The sequence below is a fragment of the Sinohyriopsis cumingii genome, chromosome 18 (assembly GCF_028554795.1).
Source record: "Sinohyriopsis cumingii isolate HCF-2022 chromosome 18, ASM2855479v2, whole genome shotgun sequence".
NCBI classification, from domain to species: Eukaryota; Metazoa; Mollusca; class Bivalvia; order Unionida; family Unionidae; genus Sinohyriopsis; species Sinohyriopsis cumingii.
The window spans coordinates 48,539,014-48,566,798 of NC_142978.1; the positions used below are offsets into that span (position 1 = coordinate 48,539,014).

At 34.6% G+C, this 27,785-nt stretch overlaps 1 protein-coding gene across 2 annotated transcripts; it reads left to right on the forward strand.

Annotated features, from left to right (window-relative positions):
• Window positions 1-5,002: 5,002 nt before the first annotated feature.
• On the forward strand, window positions 5,003-27,479 carry LOC149776582 (uncharacterized). Of its 2 annotated transcripts, XM_089942457.1 has the most exons (7): window positions 5,004-5,774; window positions 16,914-17,004; window positions 18,514-18,635; window positions 20,205-20,289; window positions 23,062-23,162; window positions 24,618-24,744; window positions 27,021-27,479. In XM_089942457.1, exons 1-7 carry the CDS (start codon window positions 5,584-5,586, stop codon window positions 27,078-27,080), a joined length of 777 nt encoding a protein of 258 aa, XP_089798583.1. In that variant the 5' UTR covers window positions 5,004-5,583; the 3' UTR covers window positions 27,081-27,479. The 2 variants fall into 2 exon arrangements, with proteins under 2 accessions (XP_089798584.1, XP_089798583.1); XM_089942458.1 differs by lacking the exons at window positions 24,618-24,744; window positions 27,021-27,479 and adding an exon at window positions 23,749-24,597 and having other exon boundaries at window positions 5,003-5,774.
• The last annotated feature ends 306 nt before the right edge of the window (window positions 27,480-27,785 follow it).

The following is a 27,785-nucleotide window of genomic DNA, read 5'->3' on the forward strand; positions in this document are numbered from 1 at the left end:
CATTACATTAACTTTGTGATGTTTTACCGGTACAACTAATACAGTACATTACATTAACTTTGTGATGTTTTACTGGTACAGCTAATACAGTACATTACATTAACTTTGTGATGTTTACCAGTACAATTAATACAGTTCATTACATTAACTTTGTGATGTTTTACTGGTACAACTAATGCAGTACATTACATTAACTTTGGGATGTTTTACCGGTACAACTAATACAGTACATTACATTAACTTTGTGATGTTTACCAGTACAACTAATACAGTACATTACATTAACTTTGTGATTTTTACCAGTACAACTAATACAGTTCATTACATTAACTTTGTGATGTTTTACCGGTACAACTAATGCAGTACATTACATTAACTTTGTGATGTTTACTGGTACAACTAGTTCATTACATTAACTTTGTGATGTTTTACTGGTACAACTAATGCAGTACATTACATTAACTTTGTGATGTTTTACTGGTACAACTAATACAGTACATTACATTAACTTTGTGATGTTTTACCGGTACAACTAATACAGTTCATTACATTAACTTTGTGATGTTTACTGGTACAACTAATACAGTACATTGCATTAACTTTGTGATGTTTACTGGTACAACTAATACAGTACATTACATTAACTTTGTGATGTTTACTGGTACAACTAGTTCATTACATTAACTTTGTGATGTTTTATTGGTACAACTAATACAGTACATTACATTAACTTTGTGATGTTTACCAGTACAACTAATACAGTTCATTACATTAACTTTGTGATGTTTTACCGGTACAACTAATGCAGTACATTACATTAACTTTGGGATGTTTTACCGGTACAACTAATACAGTACATTACATTAACTTTGTGATGTTTTACTGGTACAACTAATACAGTACATTACATTAACTTTGTGATGTTTACCAGTACAACTAATACAGTTCATTACATTAACTTTGTGATGTTATACCGGTACAACTAATGCAGTACATTACATTAACTTTGGGATATTTTACCGGTACAACTAATACAGTACATTACATTAACTTTGTGATGTTTTACTGGTACAGCTAATATAGTACATTACATTGACTTTGTGATGTTTACTGGTACAACTAATACAGTATATTATATTAACTTTGTGATGTTTTCCGGTACAACTAGTACAGTACATTACATTAACTTTGTGATGTTTTACTGGTGCAACTATGTTACGAGTCTATGCTCTTAAAATAAGTAACAGAAAAGAGCGAAGACAACAAGCTTTATAAAATTTAACTAATAATTTTTTTCTCCCTAGAATACAAAGTGAAAAATGAGAAAAAAGAACTTACAGTATTGCAAATTAAATCCAAAAAGAATCCAAGAATTAAAAACAAGTCCTAGTAATAAAAAGTCCTGAATAAAACTAAGCTCAAGTCCCGAAGAGATCCGAAATTGAAGGCGATTTACGTGTATGTTGTGATCAGTGACGTGCTGACACATCAACAGTCTCTTGTTCCAGTCTATTATTCCAGGTTTGAATTCAGTTTCAATTCCAATGAATATCTTTATCCAACAATTTTGTCAGAGCACTTTTGTATTTCCAGAGAAAATAATCACTTTAATTCAATAATTTGATGAAAATAAAATGTAGCTCAAACTGGTCACAACATAATACTACTTAAAGTGCTAGATGTCAAAGCAAGACTGGCAAAATCCTCACAGTCACAAGATAATATAGTTCTCTGCTTGACTTCGGGTCACATTAGCATGTTTTAAAAGCAACCATTACCTAATGGAAAATAACTTTCTAGAATGATCAAATGAGCCTTGTTTACTTACAACACAATAACCTACACAATTCACATGGGAATCTTCAAAAACCCTGACCCTGATCAACATATTTACCACTTCTTGTTACCTGAATAATAATTTGGTTAACAAGTTCATACACATAGAGAATAATGAAGCTAGTATTAGTTGTTTACATAAATGAAATAAAAAAAATTAAAAGGCGACCAGGTCAAGCAGAAATGAACTCAATTTTGGACAAGGTCAAGCCCAGTAAACAATGTTACATTACAATAGCATATAATGAAATTTTTAAAAAATTAAAACTAAGAGGCAAACAATTAAATAAAATATACATAACAACTAATACAGTCCATTACATTAACTTTGTGATGTTTACTGGTACAACTAATACAGTACATTACATTAACTTTGTGATTTTTTTTTTACTGGTGCAGAATATACAGTGCGTTACATTAACTTTATGATGCTGTACTGGTACAGCTAGTACAGTATTTTGTATATCATAGCACTGACCCGACTGCCTCTTGATTGCAGAATGACAATACTGTTTACCACGAAATTTTTGCGGCCGTGATATTTCTTATTTTTGCAGTCGTTTTTCTAATGATAATTCCTAACAATTACAAAAGGTTCTGTTTCCATTACTATTTATGAAATGTATATTAAACTCGAATTCAGTAATAATTCGCAAAAAAAAAACATTTCAAAATAGAATAAATGATTGTCAGCTGTCGATATAAATTTTATTACATGCCCGTTTAATCGTACGTGAATGATCTAGCGTTCAATACAGATATTCAATCTGTGATTTCGTATCGCAGACTGAAAATGTCTGTATTGCACACCCAGCCTGAACTACTTTTACAACTTGAAACATTCAATTATAGTCCACTTATGAAATATCGAGAATGATTTATTTCTATACATTTTAAATTATGCAAAAATATCACGTTTGTAATTTTAAGAAATGCAGTCATGTTGGGTGAAAATAGCCGCTAGGGATAATGTGAGTACCGTAAACAAGCGACGAGCAGTTTATATGTATTTCTGAGTATCAAGGCAAAGAAACTAGAGTTGGATGAGGTGGGCAACAGTACTTTAGACAGAATGTGTGACAATGAGTTCTCGGATGAAGCTGACGTGCAAATTGACATCAAACGTGTGTGTGTGTGTACTTTGCCGCTGAAATCTTGTACTGAAGGTTTTTAAAATCCAGACAAAGTAAGAAAGACTCAAGGAGCCATGGCAGAATTCAAAGCACAGGTGGAAATGCCCCACGTTTGGTGAAAAATTCACTCTATGCTTTTCAATTCCCAAGAGACATTCCAGATTGTAAATCATCTAAAATAGGAAACTTACCTAAAACACATTTCAGCGTCAGATTTTAAAAAATAGGGTCAGCAGAATTATATTTAATTTAAAGAGCAAGTTTAGATGGAGAGATTTATAATTTGTCTGTTAAAATTACCGAAGAATCTGAGAATAAACCTGATAAATGTATGCAACACAAAGATAAACGTATCTGAGAGCAGCAACTGTTTGGACTGCGACGCACATTTAGAAGAATTACATCGTTACAATAGCCTTGATACTTTTTCAACACTTGTGCACATGAAAGGAACTGTATGTTTACATTTTAAATTCTTGCACCTTTTCGAGTAGAAAATAAAGAGAAGAAAACAGGACAATATTGCAATATTATTCAGAATTTTCGTGTTAAAATATATCCCAATGAATATTAAAACTCTCTTCCGCATGGTAGGAAAAAGACCAAATCTTAGATTTCTTTTAAAATGTTTAAATTATCACTCTAAGTTCAGCGCATCAATAATTTCTTGTATTAAATGGAAACATAAAAATAGAGATTAAATGTATTGTAAATTAATTAGCTTTCTGTACTAAATTGAATGCATTTAATTACTGTTAGTCTGTGAAATTTGCTTGACATTTGCTTGGAAGTAGAATGTTTAATTAGCAAGTAGAGCCGAAGAAAAATGGCCACGTACTGGTCCAAAACGTATGTTCCATTTGATAAGTAAGGAAAAATGCACTTGCTTTTGACTGCAGCTTAAATCCATTAATAGGTCCAATACAACACATTCGAAAAATTCAAAGATAAAGAATAAATCCATATTTGTAATCCAGACAGGCAGATGACGCAACTGCACAGTACATATCTAGTCTTAGCCCCACTTACGTACATGAGGGATCTTTCATAAAACGTCAAATGCCTAATTCATTTTTAAAAAGTATACATTAAATAATTTGAAAGAATATGTGAATAGAAAGGGGATATGTAAATAAATACAAAAAAAAAAATAAGTGTTTTGTTTCGAGTCGGGTGAAGGAACTCGTTTGGCGGCCTTAATATTCCTATGCAGCATCAGACTAGTTCTTTAAGGCCAACTCAGAACAAAGCACACACATGTATGTAGTTTTGTCTATGTATTGCTACGTTGTATAATTTAAGGCCAACTCAGAACCAATCACATATGTAGTTTTGTCTATGTATTGCTAGTTCTTTAAGGCCAACTCAGAACAAAGCACATATGTAGTTTTGTCTAGGTATTGCTACATTGTATAATTTAAGGCCAACTCAGAGCAAAGCACATATGTAGTTTTTGTCTATGTATTGCTACATTTGTATAATTTAAGGCCAGCTCAGAACGAAGCACATATGTAGTTTTGTCTATGTTTTGCTAGTTCTTTAAGGCCAACTCGGAACAAAGCACATATGTAGTTTTGTATATGTATTACTACATTTGTATAATTTAAGGCCAACTCAGAACAAAGCACATATATAGTTTTGTTCATGTATTACTACATGGTATAATTTTATTTATCGTCTGTTGCCATGAATAGTACATGTTTTGTGATTAGTTAAAACTCTCATGAATATTCTAATGAAAGGTCATACTAGAAGATCACGCTGCTCGTCTTATTGTTTTCAATCATCTGCAAAATAACATGCAACATGTTTCACTTCTGTTTTAAATTAAACACGGTTAGTGGGACGGTTGATGCAATATTTTTAGGCAGACTCTGGCATTACTATATTGTTGTATTATTATTAAAAGAAAACTTTGATACAATGTATGTAAATAAAGCAAGATAATTATTAAAATAATTGATAATGCAAGACTTTTTATTTTGGGTTTGTGCCATGAAATGAAATTATGTAATATATGAAAATAGTTACTTAACTATTCTTTGAATAATTATGATCTAATGCAAGAAGAATCACTGTGTCCATAATTCTTTAACTTATTTTTTTTAGAATTGTTTGAAAATAATTATGAAAATCAGTTTGTATATAGAACCTGTTTTATCGTCTGATTTACAGTTGTTTTACAGCTGTTTTAGTTGTTCCTCGTTACATAAGCCGATAACGTCGTAATATTTTGGAACTAAACAGTTGATATGAATTTAACGAAGTAAAATCGTAGAGAAAAATAAAATGTATATTATTAGATGCTAAAAAAACACGCTATGTTGAAAGTAGTGAAAGCTTATGTCCATCAATTGTAAGACTTGCAAAACAACAACAGTGTAATAATAATGTACTTTAGGTGGTAGGTAAATGACAAGTTCTATGCGTGTAATTATTTACACAATTGAAATGGCTTCTTGACGTTGCACCTCATCATAATTGTGCGGTACAGACCTCATTCACCGCTTTGTAAAATATTTTAACCTTGTTTATGATACAAGTTACTTTACGAACATGTATACACTTTGATAAAGACATTATATATCTCAGTCAGTGAACGGGTACAATGTGAATGTTCTCTGTAGCAATGTTGAGAGAGAAGGCGTGGCAGTTGTATATATACATACTTATTTTCTGCTGGTCGCAGATAAATACCGTCAGATCTCAGGAGGATTGTGTTCATAAGGATCCGTGCAAATGTTCGTTCAAAAATGGGAGCGTTGTGGACCTCAGCAGTCTGGGAAAAACTGATTCCACACCAAGGTAAATTTATAGGACAGTTATATTTGTACTAAGAAACTATGAATATGACAGTTATATTTGTACTAAGAAACTATGAATATACTGATGGATGCTTAGTTGAACAATTGTTTATGTGTGGGCAGAAAGCCCATTTACCATACAGATACATAGATGACTCTACCCAGGGAACGCAATGAGTGAGGTAAACTTTCTCTTCGAATTTTCCGAAATCTGACAGAACGAGTTTGCCTGTGTGCCTGTCTGCATGCCTGTCTGTTAGGTTGTTGTTGTTATGGGGTTTAACGCCATTTTTCAGCACAGGATAGGCTATACATGGCGGCCAGTATAAATGGTGGAGGAAGAACCCGGGAAAACCTCGGAAAGAACCACCGACCCACGAGAAGCTACTGGGAAGCTTTCTCACGTACCCGCACTGGCGGAGCCCGAGACTCGAACCCATGCAGACAGAGGTGAGATGGCAGTGATCCGTAACGGTGAGCGCATTAGACCACTCGGCCACTCAGGGCCCCCTGTTTGTTTGGATCTGAATATATTTATATATGTATGTATGTAGATACGGACGTACTTACAATATGTATGTATCTGCGGTGATAAGTATGACTGTATTTTTCTTTCTATCTGGGCTATCTGAATGTCTTGAGTAATATAGTACGACGGAATATATGTAGTGTCATTAGGACCCCGGGTGACCCAGTGGTCTTTACAGATCACTGACATCTCACCTCTGTCCTCTTGGGTTCGAGTCTTAGGCTCGATCTATGCGGGTACATGAGAAAGTAGGTCGGTGGTTCTTACCAGGGATTTCCCCAGATCCTTCCTGCTCCATTTAAACTGGCCGCCATGGCGTTAAACCACAAAACTACAAAACAACATGTATTGTCCTTATCCTGCTCTTACACCGTTTTTATTTTCAATATGGGATATCACTCTGTATTAATATTGAGTAGATTCCGGATATGCATCTTTCATGAACTTCTCGAATCATTGTTCGTCATGGTAGTGTAAACCGTACGTTTTCACCTTGCGTTCAAAGAAGTGTTGATATATTGTGATACAGTCCATCCAGCCTTACGAAGGAAGATATGTAGAAACATTAACTTATTCAAACATCGTTCAGGCTAGGCACATCAACTTTGGGTAAATTATTATAATTCCGTGGATGTGACTTGTCGATTTATATTATCCCTGGCGATGAAATTAAGGGGTTAGGGTGACTTTATATAAATTTCATGACACTCCTTAGTGGCTTGTCTCTATCGAGAACTGCTATGTGTGATCAATGATCCAGTTATCAGTGCAAAGCAGACTGACGCACGAGTCATAACCATATTCTTTCCTAGCCCCCCCCCCCGACTTAAAAAATGGGCCATAACATACAAAGTGTTCAAATCTCTCTCTCTTATATATATATATATATATATATATATATATATATATATATATATATATATATATATATATATATATATATATATATATATATATATATATATATATATATATATGGGCATTAAAAGACAAAATTATTACATGCATCGGGATTGGCCCCAGAGTACATACCTATTTCCACGCCTTCTCCATCATTTCAGACTTAGCCACTGAATCATAACGTGGAAAGTGTTGAGATTCCCACCCTTTACTTTATTTTGACTCCTTGGAACTTGACCATTAGGGCATAGAATTGGCGGTGGGTGCACCAGATCTGGGTAGCGCGCGGAATAGTTGTTTTACAAATACTCAGTGTAACAAGATTACCGGGTGGGATTTCGGATTTACAACAAAACACTTTTGATGGTGACACAAAGACAATGTTTAGTGATAAATGACTTGAATGAGAAAATAATTATGATTAATGCATGCGTATATAATATCCAGATATTGGATTAATTAATACAATCCGCACGAACTAAATAATAAAAATACAAATAAATGACTTTACACAGTGCAAGCACAAGGGGTAAATGATTCACGGTGATTTTATAACGAAAGAACAATGTGTTTTACTCAAATAGTAAAACCTGGTATTTTTTACTCATATAGTAAAAATGTATTCACTCAAATAGTGCAAAATGGTGAAAACAAAGGGACATATGTACAAAATATATTTACAGTCCCAAAAAACACACTGGGTATTGCAAACCCCAAAGATTAGCCCACGGCTAAATTATCACATGTATGGAGTTACACACTCCGTCACCAGCACACATGGCTACCAGTCATACTGGTCAATCAAGCAGTCAATATTTCAGGTTGGTCAATCAAGCAATCAGCGCCCACCAACCTGGGTCAGCAACACCCGATGAGTAGCAGGTGATCACTTTACTCAGCTCTACGGATGCTAAGGTTAATTCCTATGGTTAGCTCTACAGACTGTACCACGAAGAATCTGATCACTCCGATAACTCTGATCACCACTCCGATCACTCTGGTCAGCTGAAAATACATCTAACATCGTGTACTATGCATGACACGGGCATATACGATAAAACGTAATGACGTTATATACGTTAAGCTATACAGATTACATTATCGGCACAATAATTACAAAACCATATACAAGTTCTTAAGTGAACCTAACCGTGCCCGACAAGAATCCTACGGTACTAATCGTTCCTTAAAAATGCAATCTTATAATGCTATTTTAAATCTCTTGCTAAGTCACAAACAAGAATAGAAAATATTTGCATACAACTACGTAAGCCGAAGCTACATAGAAAACATATAAAATTAAAACGTGGTAGTACAATAGTTATAACTTATACACAAGAAATTAATAAATAACTCATATACCTCTAGAGCTGACGATGTGCAAGTACTTAAACTTATTGGTGTGGTCCGTCTCAGATTAACATCATAGAGGAGACCTAGTGTCTAAACTAAAATGGATTTTATAGTTTTCCTCCTTATGCCTTTTATTGTAGAATTATTTTTTATAAATTTCGATTTTATTAAATTTTGTTCTAGGGTTTATACACCCCCCTAACTAGTGTATAGCTACTCATTGACCTTGGCTGGTCTTTTTACATAAGTGATCCGTGCAAGGGATCAATATTGTCCAGTGATTGCTATGTGATTTGTGCTATATTGTTCTGTATGTTCCCTTGTATTTCTGTTCGAACTGACGTAAAGATCAAATTCACTTTGTTATTATTTAGTTATATTAAATTTAATTTTTTGGGAGCAATTTAGTGCAAGTACAGGAGTATTAAGTATATGTATTTGTTTTGTATAGAGAGAAGTAAGGAAATACTTGCCTGAGTTCATATTACGGTCACCTGGGATTACATAGCGCACGCGTTCAGCTTAGAGTTGTTTAGTTAATGCACGTGCAGCACTTGCGTCCTGCACGAGCTAGTAGCTGCTCATGCTAGCACATGTGCTGCATGTTTGATGTCCATTAATAATTCAAGAAGTTTCAAATTATAGCATTTGTAATTATATATAATTAAATTAATAGAGTGTTAATTGTGTTTTCGAGTTGTATCCTCCACTTGTATTCATTTCTAATAGTATAGTATACTTATTGTAAACATGAGAATATATTGTTAATTGTGTTTTCGAGTTGTATCCTCCACTTGTATTCATTTCTAGTAGTATAGTATACTTATTGCATACATCAGAATATATTGTTAATTGTGTTTTCGAGTTGTATCCTCCACTTGTATTCATTTCTAGTAGTATAGTATACTTATTGTAAACATGAGAATATATTGTTAATTGTGTTTTCGAGTTGTATCCTCCACTTGTATTCATTTCTAGTAGTATAGTATACTTATTGCATACATCAGAATATATTGTTAATTGTGTTTTCGAGTTGTATCCTCCACTTGTATTCATTTCTAGTAGTATAGTATACTTATTGTATACATCAGAATATATTGTTAATTGTGTTTTCGAGTTGTATCCTCCACTTGTATTCATTTCTAGTAGTATAGTATACTTATTGCATACATCAGAATATATTGTTGTGTTTTCGAGTTGTATCCTCCACTTGTATTCATTTCTAGTAGTATAGTATACTTATTGTAAACATCAGAATATATTGTTAATTGTGTTTTCGAGTTGTATCCTCCACTTGTATTCATTTCTAGTAGTATAGTATACTTATTGCATACATCAGAATATATTGTTAATTGTGTTTTCGAGTTGTATCCTCCACTTGTATTCATTTCTAGTAGTATAGTATACTTATTGTAAACATCAGAATATATTGTTAATTGTGTTTTCGAGTTGTATCCTCCACTTGTATTCATTTCTAGTAGTATAGTATACTTATTGTAAACATGAGAATATATTGTTAATTGTGTTTTCGAGTTGTATCCTCCACTTGTATTCATTTCTAGTAGTATAGTATACTTATTGTAAACATGAGAATATATTGTTAATTGTGTTTTCGAGTTGTATCCTCCACTTGTATTCATTTCTAGTAGTATAGTATACTTATTGCATACATCAGAATATATTGTTAATTGTGTTTTCGAGTTGTATCCTCCACTTGTATTCATTTCTAGTAGTATAGTATACTTATTGCATACATCAGAATATATTGTTAATTGTGTTTTCGAGTTGTATCCTCCACTTGTATTCATTTCTAGTAGTATAGTATACTTATTGTAAACATCAGAATATATTGTTAATTGTGTTTTCGAGTTGTATCCTCCACTTGTATTCATTTCTAGTAGTATAGTATACTTATTGTAAACATCAGAATATATTGTTAATTGTGTTTTCGAGTTGTATCCTCCACTTGTATTCATTTCTAGTAGTATAGTATACTTATTGCATACATCAGAATATATTGTTAATTGTGTTTTCGAGTTGTATCCTCCACTTGTATTCATTTCTAGTAGTATAGTATACTTATTGCATACATCAGAATATATTGTTAATTGTGTTTTCGAGTTGTATCCTCCACTTGTATTCATTTCTAGTAGTATAGTATACTTATTGTAAACATCAGAATATATTGTTAATTGTGTTTTCGAGTTGTATCCTCCACTTGTATTCATTTCTAGTAGTATAGTATACTTATTGTAAACATCAGAATATATTGTTAATTGTGTTTTCGAGTTGTATCCTCCACTTGTATTCATTTCTAGTAGTATAGTATACTTATTGCATACATCAGAATATATTGTTAATTGTGTTTTCGAGTTGTATCCTCCACTTGTATTCATTTCTAGTAGTATAGTATACTTATTGTAAACATCAGAATATATTGTTAATTGTGTTTTCGAGTTGTATCCTCCACTTGTATTCATTTCTAGTAGTATAGTATACTTATTGTATACATCATAATTTTTGTTAGTTTTGTTATCGAGTTATATCCCTCGATTAGTTATTCAGTTCTACATCTTGTCATCCGTTATTGAATCATATCCCTCTACATTCAGAGTCATTTCCATAATAGTATACATTTACATACATTTCCTTAGAAATATGAAACATCCTTTATCTTTTATCCTGAATTCTAGTCCATGTTCATTCCGAGTCGTTTCTTGTAATATACTGTTTAAATAGTATGATTCATTCTACGTGCCGTTCAAGGTTAAGTAGTGTCTATCGCAAGAATAATCGCGAGACGTTAATCAACTGCGAGAATAGTCGCAAGACTCCACCCCACAAGAATGAGCATCAGAATAATAATTCATATATCCGTTTTCTTGAATCCTAGTCCGTGTTCATTACAAGTCGTATTCATTTTAGTGTAGTGTTAATTATATTTTCATCGTCTTATATCCTCGTCTATGTTCGTTCAGAATCGTTTCCTTCATAAATATTTCCTGTATCCGTTGTATTGAATCCTAGTCCATGTCCGTTCAGAATCGTTTCCTTTGTAGTACACTGTTTCATATGCTCCCACTTGCTTGCTTAGGCGGCATTGTCCTGTGCTGTACTGAAAAAATGTGCAAGACCTTAAAGTACGTGTTGACAACTCTTAACCCCACCTCAGCATATATAGCTGGTTAGGACTTAGAAGTGACACCCTGGTTTTCCAAAGGTGTTATGTGATGAGTGTCTCCCTGTCCAACCTTTTGATGTTATAAGTGTAAGTGTCATAAGAAGAAAATTAATAATAAAATAAGTGTAATTTAGTCAGGGTTGTTCTCTGTTTTGTTCGTCAAATAATAGAGTTTTACTTTATCCCAATAATGCTTAGGTGGTTATTCTTTCTTCCCTACGCCTGGGCTGGCAATGAGCCTGATTTATAACCACCATCGCTTGAACTTAGGATAGTACTTCCCTTAGGACTATTACGTCCAAGGGAGGGGTTCCTTTCCTTTTTTGTTTTTGGTGGCTACTCGTTTTAAATTGACTCTGCCAAAGTCGTTTTGTCTTGTGTTGTGCAGTGATGTGCGTTGTGCTGTGGTTGCTCCCCTTTAGATGTAAAGACGGCACTATCAAGGTCAAATTCATTATAGTTGTACATTCTTATCTAAACCTATTTGTGTCAAAGGAAATTTTGTATAAGTATTTAAAGCCGACAACAAAATATTTAGTGTTGGAAAAGTAATACAGTATTTTAGTGCTTGAGTTCGTTTGGTGAGTGCATGTGGCGCATATTATTACTGGTGTTCTAGTTATTCTGTATGCCTTAGCATATTGTGAATGTTGTTAGGTTGTTTTATATTGTCAATCGGTAGTACTTAGTTGCATGATAAAACCCCAAAATCCAGAATAGAGAGTTATTCCCTTCTAAGATTTTAAAGTATATTCAGATTATTAAAGTTTGTTATCAAAATAAAATAACAATAGTAAGTATTGCCAATAATAGTAAATAATAAGTCTTGCTTCGGCAAATTAAAAGTAATTCAATCGAACTGAATTGTGAAAATCAGGAATTGGTAGTACAAAATTTAAGTTGTTCTAATTAATATTTATAATCAAATTCTCGGCTGTGTGTTAAAATGCCGACGATAGTATTTAGTAAGTCCTGATTTGGCAAATTAAAATAATTCAGTCGATCTGAAATGTGAATAATCACAGGTTGGTAGTAAAAATTAAGTTGTTCTAATCAATATTTATAATTGAATTCATGTGTTTTGAATAAGAATAAGTTAATCCCATGGCAATTTTGAAAGTAATCCATTAAAATCGTTATCCATTAGGGTTTTTCCTTTGGTTCGTTTTGCTGGGTACCAAGATTCTCCTTCTTCATTTTAAGTTTTCTGGGGGTGGCTCCGTTACAGAGTCAGAGCTAAGCAGGGTATGCTTCAGACGATGTACCATAGTATTCTTTTTCTCATTTCGTTATTTTAGAATGTATTGTCCATGTATGTTTGTGTTGGTCCAGAATTTTCCGTGTCTTGAATCGGTATTCTAGATGGTTAAGTTGTTTGTTAGTTTGTTTTGCGTTTTATACCCTTTAGAGGTATTAATGAATCAATCTGAGGTCCACCTTGATTACGTGTCAGGCCCGTCCGCAAAACTCGACATTATTTCTGCTATGATAGACACAGATTAATTCGTTGAGTTCCCGTATCTGAAATCACTTTCCTAAATCGAAATCCTTGTTTGTTTCCATTACTGCTCCGTAGAATAAATATTTTGTTTTGTGGTTGTGGATATTATTGAATCAATATGAGGTCCACCCTGCTGACGTGTCTGGCCTCTCCCAAAAACCCGACATTCTGTCTGCTATGATAGACACAGATTAATTCTTGCATCACTATAGTAGACTGCTCATCAAAGACGTTCCGTAATGTAAAGATCTTGACCTACGGTGAGGTATTTATACACAGACGATGCCGCAATGCATCGTCTGTGCGCTGAAAGTATTCGGTTCTTCCCATCGAAAGTACTTCGCACCTGCGGCATAGGATGAACTGAACTCATTTTTTTGAAATCTTTGGACAATATACATATATCACCTTCGGGTATCATTGTACACAAAAAACGAAACCCGAGTACATGTATTTAATAAATAAAAGGATTTACACAATTCCGTGACACTATGGTTTCTCGTAACATGTTTGATACCACAAAACAGCAAAGTTAATTACATTCCACTTCTTAAAACAGGCCGACATTGTGAATACTATGTCATGATTTCACAGTATTTTTCTTTTTTTTAAAAGTGGTTTACATCCAATTGCTTGAAAATGTAACACTGGAACACTGGACAACAAATTTTTACAAAAGTCATGTTACTGAAATAAAATTAGTCAATTCTTATCAATTTTTATGTGCTGAACACGAATATGACAGTCAAATTGCAAAATTGGCTCTAGTTTTTTTGTAATCTGCAAGAAATTAATGTTTACATAACGAAATGCATTCCAATAGTAAAAGGTCAACTGTAATAGCCTACCTATAAAAAATCAAGTCATTGACTACATCTTAGATTTCTTCGCCTGTCTCTTGTACAGCTGTTCGGGAGCATCTCTGAGGAGTGTCCAGCAGTAGTCAGCCAGCATTGTAGTGGACCATTTTCCCTGGTATCTTTGTTCCATTGTTGCGATATCTTGATGAAAACGTTCGCCGTGTTCATCACTAACAATACCACAGTTGCTAGGAAAGAAATCCAAATGGGAATGAAGGAAGTGAATCTTTAGAGACATATTGCAGCCAAGTTTCTTATACTTCATCAACATGTCTTCTACTAGTTCCTTATAGTTTTCTGCCCTAACATTTCCGAGGAAGTTTGTAGAAACTAGGCGAAAAGCATTCCATGCTTGTTTCGCGTCACCTTCCAGCAAGTTGTTGAACCGGTCATCTTTGAAAAGCTCTCGAATCTGAGGACCCACAAAAACTCCCTCTTTAATCTTTGCTTCGCTGAGTCGAGGGAATTTTTCATGCAGGTATCGGAATGCTGGCAAAGTCCGGTCAATGGCTTTCACGAAGTTCTTCATCAAACCTAGTTTGATGTGAAGGGGTGGTAGCAAGATTTTCTGAGCCTCAACCAGAGCTGGGTGTTGGATATTCTTCTCTCCAATGGCTACATTCTGCCTGTGAGTCCATTCCTTCCTCATGTAGTGCATTTCCCTTGCTCGGCTATCCCACTCGCATAAGAAACACATGTATTTTGTATATCCTTGCTGCAGTCCCATTAAAAGGGCAACTACCTTCAAATCACCACAGAGGTGCCAGCTGTACTTGTTATACTCAATGGAATTCAGTAGCTGCCTTAAGTTATCGTATGTCTCTTTCATGTGGACAGCATACGCTACTGGAATAGATGGAAGAATGTTTCCATTGTGCAAAAGCACAGCCTTGAGACTCAGTTTCGAAGAGTCCACAAATAGTCTCCATTCTTGTGGGTCATGAGTGATTTTTAAAGCATTCATGAGACCCTCAATATCGGAACAGAATATCAGATTACTTTCCTTTCTGAAGAAAGGCTCCAATTGCTGGTGGCGCTTTCGATATGCAGTAATTGTGACATCTTCTAGAAGATTCCATTGTTGGAGTCTTGATCCTAGCAATTCTGCCTTGTTCTTTGATAAGTCCAAATCACGAATCAGGTCATTTAGTTCTTCCTGTGTTATTCTGTGTGGGGTTGATGATGCACCACAGTGAAAATCTGGATCACTGCATGCTGATGGACCAGGAGAAGAACAGGTCGACTCACCTTTGTCTTCGTCAGATGAATCAAGAGAATATTCTGCTGGAGGTTCTGGAATAGGAAGTCCCTCACCATGTGGAACTGGTCTCAATGCAGACGGAATGTTTGGGTAGACTATTCTCGACTTCTTTCGCTTCGTTATTCCGCCGGAAAGAGGAGGAACCAAGCAGAAGTAACAGTCATTTAGGTGGTTGCTTGGCTCTCTCCACACCATTGGGACTGCAAACGGCATTGATGACCTTTTGCAATTCAACCACTGTGAAAGCTGTGTTGTACATGTAGCACAGCATATATGCGGAGCCCAAGGCTTGTCTTGGTCACCAACCTTGCATCCGAAGTAAAGATGATATGCCTTCTTCACTTGAGAATTGATACTTTTCTTCTGGTTGGCAAATGTCACTTCCCCACAAATATAGCAAAAATTGTCCGCGGTATTAACACACTTTCGAGGCATTACTGTTCTTTATTGTACGTAAATGGATAAAATAATAAGTTTTATGTAACAGTAGCTCGAACTGTCTCGCACAACGTCTAAAATATTTTAAATGCTGAACCTATCTGATTGGGCTTTATATAGTACACTGCTTACGTCAGCTTCAGCAGCCGCCTGGCATTAGTATAATAGGCCTACACATGTATAGTACACTGCTGACGTCAACTTACTTCAGCAGCCGCATGGCATTAGTATTGCATTGCATCAGAAAATGATGCAATCAACTGTGGATGATGTGAGCATGATGGTATTATGCAATGTTACATTATTATTCCGGATGTTGCTGCAGTCCTACTGGAGAAATTTACACAGTGAAACATAGAAAATGAGGTATATGAATATCTTCAAAACGAGAGCCAATACAAATTTTTCACGGTTATATTCGTGTTCGGCACACCAAAATACTACAGATTAGGGCCTTTTCAAGTCAGTAATGATTTCACTGTTGACCAGTGTAATCGTTAGTTAACTGATAGGGTATCAAGGGTAATCTGAACGCATTTATGAAGTTCCATAAAACACTCTTTCAACATTTAGAAACCTTTAAAAAAACCGGTTTGTTTGCTTGAAATCACAACACTTGACCTGAAGAAAATAAAGGTAAAGTGTAACTTTGCGAGTACGAAGGATCTTTTCTCGTCCACTGAAGAACAATTGTCAGGACCGGATTAAGGGTGTGGACGTGTGGGGGTTGAGTCCTGGTCATCCTTGATAAAATTACGTGTTAAACAGACAATATGTAGGTCTGAACCCTCTAATACTTAGCCTAATATATGACTATAACAATACACATGTAAATTACAGTTTCAGGACAGCTTTCAATTTATATTTGTTAAGTGCAGGGATTATCAGCATAGGTCAATTAAAGCTCTAATTGTTCGTTGGTTGAATTGTCGGTTATTTAGTTTATGTGCTTGCCTCTTTGGAAGTGGTGGTATTTTTCTATATCCACGCACCAAGGCCCCTTTCTTTATAAAGAGAAGGAAAAAAGAACTAACTAAACACATTGTTTCTATGCCTGTATAATATATTCTTGTATGCAATCTTATCGTGAAATATTTATAATTCTACTATTGTCTAGATTTAAGGACGTCTTGTCGACCGACGGGAACTATTATTCATACAATCCATGCTATGGTTTCAACGAAGGATCCGATTGCACAGATTCAGCGGTAAGTCCTAGTTCGTTGGTTCGGTAGGCCGGTAGATATATACAAGTACGCAGGTAAGAAGGCAAGGAGGGAGGAGGTAGGTAATTAAGTTGGTTGGTCGATTGGTACTCGGTGAGTTAGTCAGTTTGATGAGAGGGTATTAGTAAAATAATTAAATATGTTTGCACTGAAGGATACAAAGTAGCGCATAATAATACTTCATGGGCGAATTTGAACCCCAAGAGTTTAAGAAATATTTTCTCATACAAATGGATGTAGTCGCTTAAAATTTATTCATTTTAAGTTTTTCTACTGATCTCATCTTACAATGGAAAAAAATCCATTTCCATATAAATCTTGTATAAAAAAATATTGCACTGTAATTTAAAATTGTACTCTGATATAGGGAATAGATTTTATCTTTTATTTAAAAGTTAACAAGTAGAATGAATATCAAAGAGCACGTTCTAAAATTATCAAGACTTTTTGTTGCAAATTACTTAAAAAATTTCTAACATGCTTAAGGCAGGCCTGAACGTCTGTTGAAAAAAACAAAACAATTGACACAATTATTTCGTTTGCAGGAGACCGCTCTGGTGGCCTAGTGGTTAGAGCGTCCGCCTCGGAAGCGGGAGGTCGTGGGTTCGAACCCAGGCCGAGTCATACCAAAGACTTACAAAAATGGTACTAACAGCTGCCTCGATAGGCGCTCAGCATTAAGAGGTTAGTGTTAGGATTGGTCGGCCTGGAGTCAGGATAATGTAACTGGGTGGGACATCATGCTACATGTCTGCAGCATGATGCCCCAGTGCTAGACATCACTATAAACTGCCACACTGCAGACATCTTAGCAATATGACTGATTTTTTTATTAAAGCTACGTTAAAAATCCTAATCACACACACATTTCGTGTGCAGGACGGTGGGTGGATGGGCGGACGGGGTGCCAGAGGTTTCGGGGCGCTAAAACCATGGCCGCCAGAGGTCTTGGGACGTCAAAAAACCCTTTGTGCCTTCATCGTCACCCTGGGCACCATTTACCCTTAGTACGCCACTACTGTGTTTTGCTATGATGTCTCAGAATTCAATTTGATAAGCTCTCTAATTGTGTAACCTCTTTTTAGTGATCTTGCGAAAAGAAATCGACCAATGGAATAATAGATAAACTGATGGATTAACTGATAGATAGATAGATAGATACGCGGACGGACGGACGGACGGATGGATGGATGGGTGGATGGATGGATGGATGGATAGATGGTAAATTTCTGCAGAATTCTATTATATTTCCGGGAATCCATGTTCGCAATCAGACCGCTATGTAATAACGTGTAGCTGTCTGAAATTACTTGTTTTACAAAAATCTAAGTTTTGTTTTTTTGCTTCTACATATATACACGCCGTTGTGTAAGAAAAAGATGTACTGGTAATAGAGTGGAGTATATTTTTTTCAAATGTTATAGGATGCCCTAGGTGAGCAATAAGACAAACATTTAGGTACAAGTTCGGCAATGTTCTATCTCTTTTCAGGTTTGTCTTACTGATTCTAGCCAGAAAGTACATTCTGCATTGGCGAAGCCGATTGACGGAACGATTAACTATGACTCGGAGAATAATAAGTTCATCATACAATATTTGAATCCATCTGTAGGGTACGGCTTTATATTGTTTTTGAAAATCACCGAGTCTGATAAATGTGAAAGTCCCAGTTGCATCCAAACAGATTATTAGAAAATGTAGCTTTGTTTCCCATATCTTCCCCAGGCAGTACCATTGCAAAATGAACCCAGAGTATTTTAAGAAGAGTTACTTAAGAAAATAATTAACAGATATATAAAATAAGGACTTAAAAATTATGAGATATCATGAAATAACATCTAAGAGACCTATAATGTTTGCGTTATTTTCGTGTCCTCTTGTCAGTTTTTCAATGAACCTATATATATATATATATATATATATATATATATATATATATATATATATATATATATATATATATATATATATATATATATATGTCTCTTAGCGACAGGTAACAAGAGTACCATAAACAGCACGTGATGTACCCCCAATAAGTAAGTTGTTTGAATGTAATTTCTGCAGTACGTTTTTGGGTATAAATGAAAAGGGCATGAAATACATGGTCCCCGCAGCACTCTTATACCAATCTTCACCAGATAAATGGGGTTGTTCTTGGGCAGAGGGTCACACTTACGCAAGGTTTCGGCGAATGCATTGTTCTATGTTAAATTCTTGTTGGAAATGAGATGAACTTGCCACGTTTATGTTTAGTGGCAGTGACCTTCACCTTAAGGATACTGACACCCAAATCAATTGAGGTCCTTCTGGAGCTAAGTGAACCAAAGAACAAAATTTATTTGAATTTTAGGACTTAGATATCATACGGAAAAATGTAGGTGATATTTTTAGGAAACGAGTGCTTGACTTTGATCATGATGCACTAACCCCAAATCAACAGGGTTCTTTCAGAGAATGCGGAGAGGGACAAAATTATTGATAAATTATTTTTGGGGATAAGGGAATAAAACATACCAAGATACGTTGAAATCTGCTCACTCGAACTTCAGTTATCATACGGAAACCAAAACAGATGCCCTCGCTCACGACTGCCTAACTTTCGTTGGCGGGGTATAGAAAAGGAAATCTTTCTATCTTGAGTCGGAGACTCTTTCATGTAATTAAAACAACAAAGGGATCAAAAGACCCATATTTTCCCTTTCCTTTAAACAATTGGCGGGGAAACGGAATGAAAAGGCCCTGTGAAAATCACCAGCGTAGTTCAAATAGTTTTCAGGTAAATTTCATATGTATTATAGATTGGTAAAAGCTATTCTTGATGGCATATAGACTACTAGGTTAAGTTCATTGTTTTTTTGCAGCTGGTTAGGATTTAAGGGCATATCAACTCGTTAATGTCTATATCGCACCGAAGCAATCGAAGTAAGATGCCCTGCTCAGTGACACATCACGACGGCCGATCTTGCCTGGTCAAGAATCCGGCCTGTTGACCAGCGAGTCATTGCGCTCTGGGACATTACAGCTAAAAATAAATACATAGGTATTTTCAAAACTTTCCATAGTTGCAATAGGAATTGACTTATAATGGAGTACAAGCGAAAAGTCTTCCATAAAAGACTGACACATTACAAGCTGCCGCCCAACATGAACGTTTGTATACATTCTCATTTTCTTTTCAGAGCTGTGGTAGTAAATCTTGTATGTGATTCAGGGTCCAGTGATCCATTGTTTAGGGCAGATGGGCAAGTTATGGAGGGCCTATACGTAAGGATAATATTTTGAGAATTATATGATAACATAATAAGCTTTTTTCATTTCTAAATCTTATTATGTATTAGAATAAATTGGTCTTAAATTATATAAAAGACGCAAGCGAAAACCAACAAGTTTTGTAAAATTAAACAAATAATTTATTTCCCCTGAGTATTGTGAAATAAATCCCAAAAAGTCGAAACAAGTTCTATCACAAGTCCAAATTTTACTGAGTTCCAAATGAATTCCAGTGGTGCTCCAAATAATTTCCAAAATTGAATGTGCTGATCTTCCTGTGGTATCGAATGTGCTAATGTATCAATGACCTGGAACTTGGCGATGTGTTAAGTCTTTTGATGTATCACAATAATATAATCCAAATCGTCCTACACTGAATAAACTATAATTCGAAATTAATGATATAGTCCAAGAAGTATTAATCAAAACGTTGTAATTCCAGTGAATACTTTAAATAAATACATACAAATCAAATTAAAAACTGAACACAACGATAAGGCTGATTCCACTTCGTATGTAAAGGTAGGATTGCACAATTTTTCAAGTAAGCTACATTGATATTAAAAGCTAAGACCCAATATTAGAGCCAGGATGCATGTCAGTTTCCTTCTCAAACATTCACAACGTTGTCAACTAGTTTCGGAATTTCCAAGTGAAAAACTAATGTCTTATGCTCAGATTCAAATACACACGTTTACCTCTGATGGTTATCATCTGAATATTTAATCCTTAATCATAGAAAAAAATTAGCTGTGCATTGTGTTGTTTACAAAAATAAATGTCACTAGTCAGATACCATTTACTTGATTTTAGAATATGGTCAAATGCAAAATATAATTATACATAACATATAATCATGTAGAAAGCAGCAAACAATACAAATTAAATATACATAAAATATGATCATCTAGTTTTGGGGAGTATCAATAACAAGATTCAAAATTACTGTCATGGTTGCTATTTTAGACGTCAAATCAGTACCATTTTCATTTCTGACAAAGTGAACATCGTCAAAACGTCCTTAATGAAAACTCCATGTCAATATGACCATCCATCTGAGTCGATTAGTAATATCACGATTTTCAAAATGGCCACCATGGCGGACATATTTTGATGTCTGATTGGTATGATACAAATTTCTAACCAACTAGTTATCATAAGGATTCTTCCGGTAGAAAGTACATGTTGATATGACTTTCTGTTGAGGAGAAGTAGCGATAAGAAGATTTTCAAGATGGCTACCTTTAAAGTCATTTTGGACGTTAAATCAGCACCATTTTCATTTGGTTCCAATTAATCATAAGACGTATTTAAGAGCAGATCTCATTTTGATAATGACCATCCATTCAGCAGAAGTAGGAATAACAAGATTTTCAAAATGACCGCTGCTTTGGCCATAATTGAAATCCGATTGGCACCTTTTCCATTTAGAACCAAGTAGACATCATAATACGTCATCTGATTAAAACCATATGTCAACATGGTTTTGCATTCAGGAGGGATAGCGATAACAAGATGACCAAGATGGCCGTGCGGCCATTCTGGGTATAAGAATGTAACCATATCAAATAGAAGACAAAGAAGATATCATTAGAAGTCTTTTATTGAAACTCTGATGTCAATATGATTTTCCATTAAGGAGAAGTAACGATTAAAGTTTTTAAAGATGGCTGCAATATTGTGAATCAGATCGGCGACATTTTCAATTAGAACCAGCTAGACATAACATGACGTATTCTGACGTAAACGTCGTGTCGATATAACTTTCTGATCAGGAGAAGTAGCGATAAAAGTAATTTCAAGACTGTCACCTTGGTGGCCATATTAGATGTCCGAGCGCCACCATTTTCATTCAAGACCAACTTGACTATGGGATAAATATGTGTGTAAATTGCCATGATAATTCTTCAAGCAGTTTAGGAGGAGAAGCGATAACAACTGAACTAACGGACTGATGGACGGACGGACGAAAGACAGACCGTTCCATAAACTCTTCCGGTCAATGATCAGAAGAGCTTTAAAGCAAAATTCATTATTTGAAAATATAACAACAACAAAATTGAATTCGATAAAATATAAAATCAGAAAACTTTCATGGTTCGAATATGCTGAATTCGCGAAAATTCATAAATTCTGTAATATTATCAGCAGTCCAACAATTATATTTAATATGCAAAATTAGAAAAATTGCAATATTTGATTTGTGTCTTTGGTTTGAAAGGTAAAATATACGTAGCTAAAAGAAGGAAGCATTTTTTTTATAATCTTCATTAAGAGGCGAGTGTAAATATTTGGAGGGAAAAAAAGATATATCTAATTTATAAGAAATGTATAATTGTCTTGGAGTATTTGAAGTTAGTAAATAACAAGTAATCTTGAATAGTTTATCTTCATCTTTCATGTACAGTTTACTATTCGTCCTGTCATCATTTTGGTCGAATATCCTTAAGTGTTATTGAATCTCACATGGCTCTTTGAGATTTTCTTTTGGAGATATTTTAAAGACATGGGAGAATCTGTTTGTAGGAGACTAATATGATTCCATTGGGACCCTAGTCCGCCTCCCCCCCCCACCCTTAATCGTTCGGCTTCACAGTCTTCTGACTGTTGGATACACAGTTATTTGTATCTTGATGTTAGCGATAGTTTTGCGTATAAACTGGGTCTGTTTCCTGCAATTCAGTTAGGCATTCATCACATTTTTACGTAGGTTTATGTTGTATATATACTATGTTTCATTACATTTGTATGGATCATTTTGTTTAGACATTGACTTTAACGTCGAGATGTGCCTGTCTTGACGGTTGCAAAGGCAGAGGACCTGGACCACCTGGCAGTTTCAGTGCTGGAACATTACTTTGCATAATGTAATATCTCTCTCTCTCTCTCTCTCTCTCTCTCTTTGGACGGTTTGCCTCTGTCTGCGTAGGTTTGAGTCTCGTGTTCTGCTAATGTGAGTATGTGAGAAAGCTTGCCAGTAGCTTCTCGTGGATCGGTGGTTCTCTCCGGGGTTTTCCCAGATTTTTCTTCCACCATATATACTGGACGTCATGTATAGCCTAAATTGTGCTGAAAAATGACGTTAAACCCTTCAACAGCAACAACAACGATACTCCAGAGAGAGAGAGAGAGAGAGAGAGAGAGCGATCACTTGGACATTTTTATATTCAATAATTAATAATCGATTTTTAGAACATTATAAAATGTTTACGAATTAACAACAACAAAACTTTAAATACGCTACAGTATGTGTGCCTCGTAACCGACAAATTTAACATACAGTGTCGACTGGCTATTGCAGCTATATATCATTGATCTTATGAACACTGAAGATGATCTCAAGGAAAGTGTAAACATATTGTTACGATGAACCAGATTACTGTAGGTTACTTGGTACAAGTTCAGTTTTAATTTTTTTTCTCCAGCGCAATATGTTTTTCTCTCTCACTCCAGATTTTTGCTGATTTCTCTTGCGCAAGAGATGGGAGAGCGGAATGGGAAAAAGGAAAGGATTCCGATGAAATTGTATTCCATTTTATCATCATTTAGAAAACAGGGACTATTAATACTTTTTATCGTTATTTTCATACGTCAATTATGATTAATGATTGAGTAGAAATTCATCACTGATCTATATGCCTGTGTTTGAAAGAATGTTTATATATCCGTATTATTGCGCCATGGGAGGATCACAATTTGATATACCAATAGTACTGGTATATCAATTTGCTTTATACCAACACTTTAAATGCCATGCTATTTTAATGGCTGTGATATAAATAAATAAATGTTCATAGGACGAAAAGCTATTTCAAATAACTAAAAGTTATATCATATGACGAAGTTATGAGTTTATTCAACGAAACCTCGAAAATTACGCCTTAGCCTTACATGATGGCGGCATGAGTCTTTTGTGACGTCATCTGTGTCATCATTGACCTGTTATACGACAATTATACAGTATTGATTTATTTCCCTTGATATGACAGTAGCCCTTGATGAAACAAGTTCTAACGACGTTTAAATCGTATCTTGAATGCATACTGTTTAGGTATGAAGTCGTGTTTATGCAAGGAAAAATCGAGCTTGAAGCTGTCACCGCTTACATTTGCACATGCCGAAATCGGAGGTTGAACCCTGAACCCAAAGGTGCAGATCCAGAGCATTACCACTTTTTGTTTTCTATTTCCCAGAAGAAAAACACACGAGCTGGTTGTGTGAAGAGGGTGGGGGATGATGGTAGAGATATGTTTGCCGCCTGATGTTTCGTCTGTAATATATTAAGTTATGATACCGACATTTTAAAATGTTTATCTTTTCAGATTCTTTTCCTTGGTGGCGGTTTATGTTATAGGTGGAATAGCCTTTATGAGATTCCGAATGAAAGCTCATGGACTGGACATGGTTCCAAATGTAGATTTTTGGAAAATTATACCGGGCTTGATAAAGGTACTATATGAAATTTACCTGGCCAATAATTAGGGACAGAAATTAATTTTAAGATAATTACGTGGACATATAAATAACAAGCACAAATAATCAGATAAGTGATTTGATATTATTATAGAATAATCATTTAAAACAAATCTTGCAAATGTTTATAAAAAATCTTTTTACTGTTGTTGACACAGTGTGCAAAAATGAAGTTAATTCAGTGTGAAAGCAAGCGAAAGCCTTTCTAAAACTGTGAATATAATTTTATAGATTAATTAAAAGATATATTATTAATTTTAATGAGTTTATTTAAGTATCATAAAAATTATATGTATTATGACAATGTGATCCCTTTATATAAATATTTATATATTTATTGAGATTTTTCAAGTGTCTTTATATTTTTTAATCATGGTATTGTGCTAATTAATTTGTTTTTTTAATATACTGTTTTTGCTAGTTAAAATAATCAAGTGCGATGAGAGTGATTCGTTAAGTTGATTTTACAATGTGCCCATCAATCACTGGTTTATATATTTTGTCAACCACTTTGACTTTTATCTTTGATCGAGGAATTAAACTTATAATGGTATATTTTAGAGGCATCAAATAAAATATTGATGCTACTTTTATTGAAATACCTTTAATTACATTTTTTTCATTAGGAATGTAGCAACTCAAATTTAGGATAATGTTGGTATCTTTATTGTCAAGCTGGATATTTATTTTCAAACACAAATTGGTAAAACAAAAATTACCATGCTGCACGCAAGGATCTGAATTTAAAATGAACACAGTGTAAAGTAAATTTTAAACGTGTAACTCTGCGTAAGAACGAGAAACAACAGCAATAAATAAATAAATAAATAAATAAATAAATAAATAAATAAATAAATAAATAACTTTATGACAACACAACATTTGACCATCGGTAACATCTTACATAGGTAAAAGAACAGTGTTAATAGTCCCAATGAATAGGTACCCTGCTAGTATTTCGATGGTCCTCTAATCTCAAGTGCTAAGGCAGTGATTTAGAGCTTCATTTGCATATCAACAGGGAAGTCAGACATAGGTTCAGAAAGGACTTAGGTGCCAGTCCCTGTGTATTTGAAGTCCCAGCTTAGAATCTACATCGCTGATTTTTTTATTAGCAATTAAAACGGCATGGTTCATAAACTTAATTTATAGTTGGTTTCCGGAGGTTTTATTACATTATTTTATGCAATGAAATGGCATTTTCAAAATTAGTACTTTCACAAAAGCATATTAATCGCTTTCATTAAAAAATATTAGACTATTATGCCATAACTATTCAATACCTGCGGTTGAGTGTTTCGTATATTTACCTCTATTGCTATAATTTGCATAAGAATGCGATTTTCCAGTACTTCCTTTACACTAAACAACGCATTTGGGTACATATGCAAAGAACACGCGTAAATTCCTGGATATGCATCGAAATTCAATTTCAGTCAATTTCAGTCATAATTAAAACATAAAAGTGTAACGGCTAACCGTAATGTCACTGCTGAAAAACTGTAATATATACTATGCAGGATATTACTGCAGATGAAAATCGATTTATAATACATGTCATAAAGAGATATTGAAATATATGGTCAGTTTATCAAACACACACACACACACACACACACACACACACACGTATCCGAGATTTCAAACTAAAGCGAAGAGAGGTGAAATGTGGGTGATGTGTGTATGCGAGCGCCTTAGATCACTCGGCGAGAGAGAGAGAGAGAGAGAGAGAGAGAGAGATGTAATCCTCATCCTCCGAAAGTATTGAATGAAAACGCCACACATCGACGAACTAATGAGTACACTAATTAAATAAAACATGATTGATCGCAATTTATCTGCAAAAGAGTTGATATAATAACGCATTATATTTGCTGATATAATTGATATCAAGAGGCAAATTCCTTGCATAGATTCACCATTTATATCTGACATATATGTCAATTACAGTCGAATTTCCAAAACACTGTGCTGAACGTGCAAGCTAAAAGAGGGAGAGTTTGAATAGAAAGAAAAAATTTCAATAACGAAACAAAATAAAGAAACAATTGCCGATACAATCTGTAACTTATTACGATCGATTCAGATTTACAAATCTCAGTGAAGAATTACTTCATAAACTTTATTTTGCAGGGCTGGGGGTGGGGGTATTCATTCATTGATTGAAACAAATAATTACTGATTAACTAATGGATAGATTTATTTATTGAATGATTTGTTAATTTAAAGGCACATATTATCTTTTTTTGCAGGACGGTGTCGTATTTACTTTCGAAAGATGTTTTCGTCGTTCGACATATGCAAAGATTTGAACTTTCGTATTACACTTCGTGATCAGTGTAGATCCATGTATATTTTATTTCAAAATGTATATTAAAAATATAATTGTTGTTAATAAAGCTACCTTTGGAGACGGACATTCTGTGTCAAACCAATGTGTTCAAATATACTAGTTTTTGCAAGTATCCAGTTTGCCTACGATTTGTAAGTATTGTTGGAAGAGATTTTCAACGTGAAAGAAGATGGCAAACCGTATTACTCTGGCTTATGCACAAAAATGAAAGGCAGTGATGCACAATAAGCATTGTATCGCTACGCTATCAAACAGAGATAATTGTAGATATTTATTTTCCCAGACGCCATTAGAAGGAATTGTAATTTTGTTATGTGCATACTGATGAGATCAGTTGTGGGATAAAGGGACAATATGATTTCCAGGCAACCATTTATTTGAGACAGTACAAGATTAGATTTTGAAAAATAATATTTTTTTACCTCTTCTTTCGCAGGACATCACACATCGGATGCATGGTCTTTACAGTTTGTACCTATCTGATTCAGTGGTTTGATGAACTTTTTCCTAATTGTACGTTTGCTAATGGTAATAAATATTTGACTCGACTTGGCCCAAATGGTATATGTTCCAACCACATAAAATAATGTTGACGAGATTAAGAGTCATATGGACATAGGGTGGGGAGGGGAGAGGGGCATTTAGATATATGTATGCTTCACCA

Bases quoted from the DNA above. Each gene is read 5' to 3' on its own strand.
- LOC149776582 (XM_089942457.1), top strand. From the start codon at position 5,584: ATGTTCTCTGTAGCAATGTTGAGAGAGAAGGCGTGGCAGTTGTATATA. The intron at 17,005-18,513 runs GTAAGTCCTAGT...ATCTCTTTTCAG, and splicing joins CCGATTGCACAGATTCAGCG to GTTTGTCTTACTGATTCTAG. The intron at 20,290-23,061 runs GTAAGGATAATA...CATTTTGTTTAG, and splicing joins AAGTTATGGAGGGCCTATAC to ACATTGACTTTAACGTCGAG.